Source organism: Sardina pilchardus, chromosome 18, assembly GCF_963854185.1.
Source record: "Sardina pilchardus chromosome 18, fSarPil1.1, whole genome shotgun sequence".
NCBI lineage: Eukaryota > Metazoa > Chordata > Actinopteri > Clupeiformes > Clupeidae > Sardina > Sardina pilchardus.
Window position 1 is genome coordinate 21,218,943 of NC_085011.1, and position 10,000 is coordinate 21,228,942.

General features: G+C 50.6%; 1 protein-coding gene across 1 annotated transcript in view; it reads right to left on the minus strand.

Annotated features, from left to right (window-relative positions):
• LOC134064123 (signal-induced proliferation-associated 1-like protein 2) overlaps positions 1 to 10,000 on the minus strand; it is a 72,838-nt gene that overhangs the window by 23,170 nt on the left and 39,668 nt on the right. Inside the window, exons 11-15 of the mRNA XM_062519931.1 lie at positions 7,029 to 7,181; positions 4,916 to 5,025; positions 4,507 to 4,589; positions 2,932 to 3,374; positions 336 to 542 (exon numbers count right to left, since the gene is read on the minus strand). Coding sequence (XP_062375915.1) covers positions 336 to 542; positions 2,932 to 3,374; positions 4,507 to 4,589; positions 4,916 to 5,025; positions 7,029 to 7,181 — 996 coding nt within the window. The remainder of the gene's footprint in view (positions 1 to 335; positions 543 to 2,931; positions 3,375 to 4,506; positions 4,590 to 4,915; positions 5,026 to 7,028; positions 7,182 to 10,000) is intronic.

Genomic DNA, 10,000 nt, shown 5'->3' on the forward strand with positions numbered 1-10,000 from the left:
ACTGGCTGGGGTCTGACTCACACACTCACACACACACACATACATACACACACACACACACACACACACACACACACAGCGAAGGTGACCCACTGTTCATGACCTACGCACACAACAAACACAATGTCCTGTGACTACAGCAGAACGCCTAACACAAATACAGATGACAAAGCACTCTCTCTCTCTCCCACTCAAAACTCACTGACACTTTCATCTCCGTCTAACAGCCTGTCTCTCTTACTTTTCTTTTTTGTTACTCATACAGACAGACAGACAGACAGACAGACAGACAGACAGACAGACACACACACACAGCCACACACAGCCCCACTCACCCACACCCTGACAGGCTGGGTGGCTCCGTGAGGCCGGGCCTGTCTTCGGCACGTTTCCTGTGTGTGTGGCCCTCCTGTCCGGTGGCGGTGGCGGTGGCCCCGGGGCCTGGGCTGGGCCCCGCAGCAATGAGGGGGGACCTGTGGAGGTCGGGGGAGACGCTGTGCCGAGACCCCCGCGCACGAGGGCTGCCCGAGTGGTGGGAACCACTGAGGCCACAACACAGGGGTGGGGAGGGAGAGGAATGGAACACATGTCGTCATGACTACAGAAAAATAAAGTAAACAAACAAACCAACAAACAAACAAGCAAGCAAGCAAGCAAGCTGGTACAGGTGTTTGTATATTAACACAAACATGGGCTCCATTTAAATCCAAATAAAAAACTAAACAAAATAAATACACAGATCATTTTGTGTTAACAGAGAGATGATCCACATGGAGTTTCAGTTCGTCTGCCTCTGAATGGGCAGGGCAAACAGTTAGATAGAAGCTGTTCTTTGCCACTCATCCACTGGGGAGGTTTGAACAAAAGTAATAACCAACAAAAAGATTTAAAAACAAAGAAACAAAGCACTGAAACTGATGAAATATGAGCTCAATGTCTTTGTGACCAAGGCCCCCAGCATAGTACTGTACGTTCTTTTATGGTCCTTTTCTCTTTTTTTCTCTCTTTGTGACAAGTCTGATGTTTGACAGTGACATGAAGACTTTTGTTCTCCTTTAAAGATGAGAGCGTGGGTGGACAGAGACCTGACAAACCACTGCTGACCCATCAGCACACACACTACTCGCCCTCCCCACCCCCCAACACACACACACACACACACACACACACACACACACACACACACACACACACACACACACACACACACACACACACACACACACACACACACACACACACACACACACACACACACACACACACACACACACCGCAACCATTAGCATCAGCCCTCTCCCTCAACCATTACCAGACCACAACTGACCAGAGGCAGCCAGCTCCCCTGTCCACATAAGTCACACACACACACACACACACACACACACACACACACACACACACACACACACACACACACACACACACACACACACACACACACACAAGAGAGATGGATTAGTGTGGCTTTGGTCTCCTGTCCATACTGATTAGATCACACAGACAGCGTTGCATGTCACACACAGCATGTCTGCCACTTTGGGTCATGTTCAAGCCAAACAGCATACTGCTCTTTCTCTAACCTGCAGTGAAAGGTCATCGTCCAAGCCCTACTATACTCCCTTATACATACATTATACACAACAGTATACATTCCATATACATTCACCTCCATTCTTTTGGCACTGGACATTTGCATGTTCAGTGAAAGCAAATGATATACAATTCAAATGATTTTTTCTCTGCTTATAAGAACGATGATTCAGATTTTTGTGAGAGACAGTGAGAGACAAGGAAACATGTTGAGACAAAATCTGTGAAAGTACTATGTCTGTATTAAGAAATATATATTTTAAGCGCTTTTCTCTCTTGAACATGGCGCAGTATTTGCACAAAAATACTGTACAGTTCTGTCAGCGTCTTTCACCACTTTCACTCGGCCCTCTTGCAGAGGGGATATGATAAAAGCAGGCAGAGGCTGTGGAATCGTGGAGTTAGGTGTCAGAAAGCATCTACTCAAACAGCAGAGATCTGGAGCAAGATGCCACCGATCCTACCATCCATATCGGCACAAACACAAATACACACAAACACACACAAACACACACAAGCACACACAAGCACACACACACACACACACACACACACACACACACACACAAACACACATAAACACACACACAGTCACACACACATATACACACACACACACACACACACACACACACACACACACAGACCTGAGCTAAGAGGCTGCAGGTCACTCTCTCTGCAGGAGACATCCACCCCACCCACCCATGCGCCCTCCTCCCTGGCCCCCACGCTGAGGGCCCTGCTGGGCTGCTCTGCTCTGGAGCCGCCTGGGCGATGACACAGGCCACGGCTCCCCACATCTCCCCCCTGATGTGGGGCTCCATCGGTCAGGGCCGGAGACCACCCCTACCGTACCACTACCCGGCCATCTGACCCCACTCACAGCTGGAGCCCTCAGGACCGCAGCTGTGCAAAAAGGTCAGCAGAGTGTGTGCGTGTGTGTGTGTGTGTGTGTGTGTGTGTGTGTGTGTGTGTGTGTGCGTGTGTGCGCTTATACATTGCAGCTCAGTGTTTATCAATAAATGTTCTATGGGTATGGGCAATGTATATGGATGCAAGAGTAGGTCTGTTTAAGAGTACATTTATTGATAGTACTTAGCCATACACACACACAAGCAAAAAAGGGGGCAAATCTCCCCTATAGCTGGGATCAATGGTGATGGCACTATTGAAACAGATCAATTGAAACAGTCACATCCAACACAGACAAACAGAATCGACCCAGAGCCACCAATGCCCCAGCATTCCATTTGACTCCCACCTCATCCGCACCCACCTCATTCCCCTCTCTCTCTCCAAACCCCCCTCACCTCCCTCCCCCGTGGACCCCCCTCTCACCTGGAGTGGGACGACAGCTCGCTGAGGTCCCCCATGCTCCCGTCGGTCACGTGCCCCGCCACCAGGGCGGCGGCGTAGCAGCCCTGGGGCAGGTACAGCTTCCCGCCGTGCTCCTCGTCCGGCAGCGCCGCGCCCTCCTCGCCGCCTCCGGCCCAGGACGGGTGACCCTGCTCCAGCCCCCGACCCTGGTGGGCCACGCGGGCGCAGGCGCCCCCCGCCGCCGGCCCGGCCCCGGCCGCCGCTCCCGCCCCGGGCACGCCGGAGGAGGAGCAGGGCGCCGTGTCGATGCCGCTGTCGGTGGACGCGCCCTTGATGTAGGTGAGGCCCAGCATCTCGGGGTCCATGAGGTCGCCCGAGCCAAAGTGCTTGTCGTCGCTGGTGCTGGAGGAGGCGTTGCTGGACAGCGTGTTGCTGCTGGAGTGGCTGGAGTTTTTGTCGCCCGTCTGCATGTACGCATCCAGAAACAGACACAGACACACAGACACAGACACAGACACACACAAAGACACACACACACACACACACACACATTCATTAAAACACAAGTACAACACAATTGCACTTAAAAAAAAAGAAATGACTTAAAAGTAAAAAAAAGTCAAAAAGCCCAACCCATAAATCACTTGCTATAGAGAGGGTTCATGAAGCACTTCTAACTGGAGGACTAACCCTACCCCTAACCCTCTTCTATTACGCTGGACCTGTGTCCCGCGGAGTAATTACTGAGGGGAAAACAAAGCCTGGTCCTGAATATGAATCTCAGAGCCGTTTGAGCAATTACGGCGCCAGAGACAGGCGTCATCAATTATCTTCCCAGAAGAGAGCGGAGAGCCAGACGACACAGGAGCTCCACTCCTGCCCTGCTTCTACACTAGCATGGAAATATGACACCCCGCGCAGAATAGGGGAGCAACAATTTGGAATAAAGAAAGGAGTAACCTTTCTCTTTTTGGCAGAGCGAAGTGTGTGTCCACGAGTGTGTGTGTGTGTGTGTGTGTGTGTGTGTGTGCATGTATGTGTGGGCTGTGATATTGGAAACCTGATTGCCAGCCCAGAGCGATTCCTCTAGCCTGTGCGAGGTAATTAAGAAATGGCTAAATTTAGCTCGGACTCCTCCGCCTGCCCCCCTCCGTCTCTCTCCCTCCCTCTCTCTCTCTCTCTCTCTCTCTCTCTCTCTCTCTCTCTCTCTCTTTCTCCTTCTCCCTCTCTCCCTCTCTCTTCTACACCCAACAACACCCATTAACTCCTGAGCCAAGGGGCATCTGAATCATGAATCCATCTGTAGGAGCACAATACTCATTCTTCATCGCCCCCCCTGACTTCCTTTGCATTAAGAATGAATGCTAACGAGCCTGAGCCGTTACACTTCCAGATGCACAGATCTGGAACACTAGAGGGCAACTAGAGCAGAGAACTCCGTGTTCAGAACCAAAATGGCAGTAACACCAACACACTAAGGTGTGATTTAAGTCGAGCTCTGGCCATCTCCATTTAATCCGACATCTTGTATATGTACAATGATGCACACAAGCACACACACATACACACACACACACACAGGCAGGGAAGACTTACACGACTCAGTTTGTTGGGGGAGTCCTTGCCCCTCTCTTTGAGGGAGTTGAGGATCTTGGTGGAGGGGATGTGCCATTTAGCCTCTGAAACCAAGGACAATGCCGTTACCTTCATTATTATTATTACATTCATTATATATAGAGAGATTCAGTAAATATCTGCCTTAAGGAGGGCATTTGCAATCAAATTCACACTGAGTGCAAGAATGTGAGTCCATTCAAATATCCGGACTCACAGCAAGAATGTCAGTCCAGTCTAATGAAATGATTTATTAATTCAGCAAATATCAGTCTTAAGGAGGGCATTTGCAATCAAATTCACACTGAGTGCAAGAATGTGAGTCCAGTCCAGTGACCGGATCACAGTATGTGGAGGTTGACTCCTCTGTGGGCGTCGACGCAGGACTCACCTGCAGACCTGGTCCGCTCCAGTGTGTGCTCTCTCTCCCGCAAGCCCTCTCCCTCTCCCATCATGCTTTGCCCCTCGCCCGGCCGCTCGTGAAGCACTGGCGACTGGCACCTATGAAGGTCACAACACACACACGCACACACAGACACACACACACACGCACACACACACACACAGTCAGGGCATGCTGCGAAGGACAATCATCATTCCTCTAACTGCTCGCCATCTTGCTGCGACCTGGCACACTGGTCAGTGATCAGTGAGGAAGGATACATTATGCAGGAGAAGGACAATGGCAGCTTTTTGTGTTATTACAAAAGCATGCTCTGCTTTTGCTTCTGCTCCCAGTACTCTGTGTACTCGAAAAAATCTGATTGCATCATATGAACGCGACAGATATTAGATGGCATGAGACCAAGCATATTGTAAGGTAGACAGGAGCTATACCTTTCTACACTGCTTATCTTGTTTAGCGGTGATTACAGGGATTTATAGGCGGGGATAATAAAGTAGGGAACGTTACGTCCGAGTGGACGGTATTTATTCACTCTCAGAAATGGGATTAAGTGCACAGATCCACAAATTTCCACAAATGGGGTCATTGACTAAGACCTTATGTAAAAGCACGTACAGCATACAGACACATAATCTTCTGATATGAAAGTAAACACATTGGCCTCAGCACACTTTTTACACTCCACTCCACAAACCACAGTGAATCATGATCGAGGAAAAAAAACATAGAGGACATAGGAGACTTCAAAACATTGCTCCTCTGGTCCTCTGCAGATCTTTCTCAGAGAGGAAGCACGCCCTCTATCTCGATCAGAAGCCTGTTTTCCTCCAAGGCAGAGAGACAGATGAAAGGCTCTCTTGAGATTCCCCGTGCCTTATATGACGCGTCCTCGTCGACATTTCAACTCCGCGGCAGATTAGAGCGGCGCGTTTTTTTAGCCGGCGTGACCGCGGCGGCGAGGTCTGATCTTCTCCCGTCGTCTCAAAAGTCCTGGAGAGGCCGAGACGTCTTGCCTCATAAGCCAACGCTGATGCACTCCCTCTGAAGAGCAAACCCCTCCGACGAGCACCCCAACCCGTCTCCCTGGGCGACGACCCCTGACCTCGGCGCGAGGCGCGGGAGTTTGACCACCACCGACTCACGGAGGAGGTCATCGACACCTCGCCGACGCTGTGTGTTTGCGCTGCGTTAATGAGACTGTGTTGTGAGAGACTGCAACCCGTCTTGGCGTGGGTTTGATCACTTGACCTGTCTGTCTCAGGAGTCTCCTTGTGTTTGCACAGCTGTGAAAGCAAACATCAGGCGGGGCAGAGCCAGGGGAGGAGGAGGAGGAGGAGGAGGAGGAGGAGGAGGAGGAGGAGGAGGAAGTTGCCCCCAAAGTGCTGCCGCAGGTTACGGACTAAGCAGATAGACACTTAATTACAGAGTTTTGACCATGCTTAACCCACTGGATGAAAAGCCTCCAGAAATAGCTCTCTTCTCCTGGACTAGATACAATCAGGATGGACACTTTGATCATTTCATCCATATGTGCGTGATGTGATGTGAATAGTGTGCCAGTGACTATGCTGATATGCCTGTGCATGTGCGTGCCAAATTTATCTCTATGTGTATGTGCTTGTGTGCATGTGTTGCCTATTATATACCTTACGTGTGTGTGTGTGTGTGTGTGTGTGTGTGTGTGTGTGTGTGTGTGTGGTGCAGGGTGAGAGCATACCCATCATAGCCTGGCTGCTGGTGTGTGTGTGTTTGTGTGTAGTGTGTGTGTGTGTGCGCGTGTGTGTGTGGCGCAGGGTGAGCGCATACCCGTCATAGCCTGGCTGCTTATGTGTGTGTGTGTGTGTGTGTGTGTGTGTGTGTGTGTGTGTGGTGCAGTGTGACAGCATACCCGTCATAGCCTGGCTGCTTGTGTGTGTGTGTGTGTGTGTGTGTGTGTGTGTGTGTGTGTGTGTGGTGCAGTGTGACAGCATACCCGTCATAGCCTGGCTGCTTGTGTGTGTGTGTGTGTGTGTGTGTGTGTGTGTGTGTGTGTGTGTGTGTGTGTGTGTGTGTGTGTGTGTGTGTGTGTGTGTGTGTGCGGTGCAGTGTGACAGCATACCCGTCATAGCCTGGCTGCTGGGCCCAGGTGCTGCTGCCGCTGGGCCCGGGGTCGCTGGAGGAGGACTGGTTGCTGGGGGAGCTGCGGTAGTGCTCTCTGGGGTCGCCCTTACCACAGGACACCATCTGAGGGTTCTCCACATCCTGCATCATCCTGCAGTCACACACACACAGAGGGGGAGAGAGAGAGAGAGAGAGAGAGAGAGAGAGAGAGAGAGAGAGAGAGAGAGAGAGAGAGAGAGAGAGAAAGAGAGAGTGAGAGCATTAGCGGTGCCGAGAAAAAAAGGCAAAGAGACACGAACAATCACTTTAGTGACCCATCACACGGATCAAGGCCACCTGAACAGACTACTAAGCCGCCGTATTCCATATACCCTGAAAAAGGAGCACACAGCACAATTACATAAAAACACAATGCCAGGTGAACCTACGACCACCGTAATAAACTGAGCACAAAGAAAGAGAGAAAGAATGACAGAAAGCAAAGAATGAAAGAGACAGCTGGATGAAACACAGGAGGGAAAATCAGAGAGAGAGAGAGAGAGAGAGAGAGAGAAAGAGAGAAAAGAAAAGGAATAGTGATGAGGCCTTGATTGACTGTGCAGATGTTTTGCCCATCATACAGCGTTACAGGGCAGAGCGGTAATCCAGAGCCCGACTCACTCGTGCCCCACTTAAAATAAACATTAACTACCCATAAAACATTGCCTGGGCGCCGCTTCAGAAATTACACTGCAATTAAAGTGTAACATCATAAAACGCATCTAAATAGCAAAACAGTGCTTGAAATATCTGTATCTGTTGTAGCCATTCCAGACGTTTTATAGCCTTTCAGTTAAGCACTCCCTAAAGTCTTATATTAGGAGAAAAATGATGATGGACTCATGGACTGTAAGATACTGCTCGGCTTTTGTCTATTTTCCACGGCACAGTGACAGTAACAACAGCAAACACTGTAATTATACAAGTCTTTGATGATACCGATGTGGCAATAGCAATCGTTGTTAAGATGTTAAGAATGGCAAAATGTCATGGCTGAGAACCTCTGGGGCCGATCTGTCTCCGTCTGAACGGTGCAAGTCCCCGACTCCCTGAGTGACGGCAGCCAAACACCTCATCGCCAGGGACCACTGAGCGCCGACACTGATAGCGGCCAGCTCACGTCCTCTCCGCACGCTCGCAATCAGCCTGCCCCGTGAGTGGACAGGAAACCATGGAAATGCCATGCACATGTGACCGAAGGGAGCCACTCGCACTCTCTCTCTCTCTCTCTCTTTCTCTCTCTCTCTCGCTTGCTTCCAGCAGTCAAGCGCACCAGATGCAAAGAGTCCTCCCGTCAGCAGAGGCAGCGGCGGTTCAGGTTTTTGAGGGATGGTCTGTCTGTCCGCGCACATGTATGATCCAAACCCTCTGAGCTGCGATGGGAGGGAGCACGGTGCCAGCAACGCCAAGGTCACAAGATCCGCTCAAAGGAGAGCCCGCGCAGTGGTACCACTAAATGCACACTTAAACCGTTCCTGCTGTAGAAGACACTCGAGATGAAAGACACCTGCTAAATACATTCACTCACTATTCACTACACAGATGGTGGAACTGGTACGATCGGTCAGAGGTTCTTGACATGTGCGTCCTGTTACGAGGCCGGAGCAAAGAATGTCCTCTATACTACCACTGGCATTAATGGAAGACTTACGAATTTTGCAAATGTACAGAACACTGTGTGCCTCCCTCTATGCTACTGCATAAGCCACTGCTTACAGTGGGAACTTAAATGTCAATTAACACAACCTGTTATGTCTGCTTGGAGAGAGTGGAGAGAGAAAGAGAGAGAGAGTGGAGAGAGAGAGAGAGAGAGAGAAAAGGAGAGAGAGACCTTTGTGAGGATGAGGAATTAGACCAACACTGCAGGGTCCTGTTGCAGTAGCCATTAGTGTTTCATCTCCAAACAGTCAGGATATAAAGCATATGTTTTCCCCTGCTCTGGCACTGTTTGTGTGTGTGTGTGTGTGTGTGTGTGTCTGTCTGTGTGTGTGTGTGTGTGTGTCTGTGTGTGTGTGTGTGTGTGTGTGTGTGTGTGTGTGTGTAGAGGTGTTTGTGTGTGGACCCAAGGGGAGAAGGTGGGGGGTCTGGTGTCCAGGAGCACTCTGTCTGCCTGGGAACGGCACAGACTGGACCGTCACAAATCCAATCAGCCAACACCTTGGATGAAAAAAGGGAAAACACACCGGTCTGCTTGCGCTGCCATTTCTCTCTCTCTCTCTCTCTCTCTCTCTCTCTCTCTCTCTCGGGGGTGTTTCTGCTCCCACTCAGACCAGTCCTATAATGGAAAACAGCAGCTGCCTTTCTGTCTGTGTCTCATGCTCTCCTCCCCTCCCCTATCTCTCTCCCCCTCTCTCTCTATCCCTCTCTCTCTCTCTCTCTATCCACCAGTACTCTCTTTCTCATGCTCTGCCATTACTACACTGTATATCAATCTGTCTGTGCTTTTATTTCTTGTTTGACACCCCAGCTCTCGTTTCCCCACCCTCTCCTCTCTCTCTATCTCTCTATCTATCTCTCTCTCTCTCTCCCTCTCTCTCTCTCTCTCCGTCTCTCACAAAGGCATAAAGACCTGGTGAGGCTGAGCTGAATGGCCTTCCTCTCGTCCAGCCACTCTTTCCACAGTAGCCCTGGCACTCCACACAGCCCTGGCAATCTTGGTGATCCTGCTAGAGGCACACCGCATCTGGAGTCAAAATATCATACACAATTGGGTCTCTACTCCCCCCTCCCCCCATACCCCCCCCCCCCCCCCCCACACACACACACACCCCATGAGGAGTCAGGCCTCCGACTCCAGATGAACACACACTCCTGGCTGTCAGTCACATCTGAAGCCAGGGGAGATGTGCTATCTCTCTCTCTCTCTCTCTCTTTCCCCGTTCCGATCCTCCTCACAGATTGCACTTCAAGAGCCTCGCCACGCATGAGGGG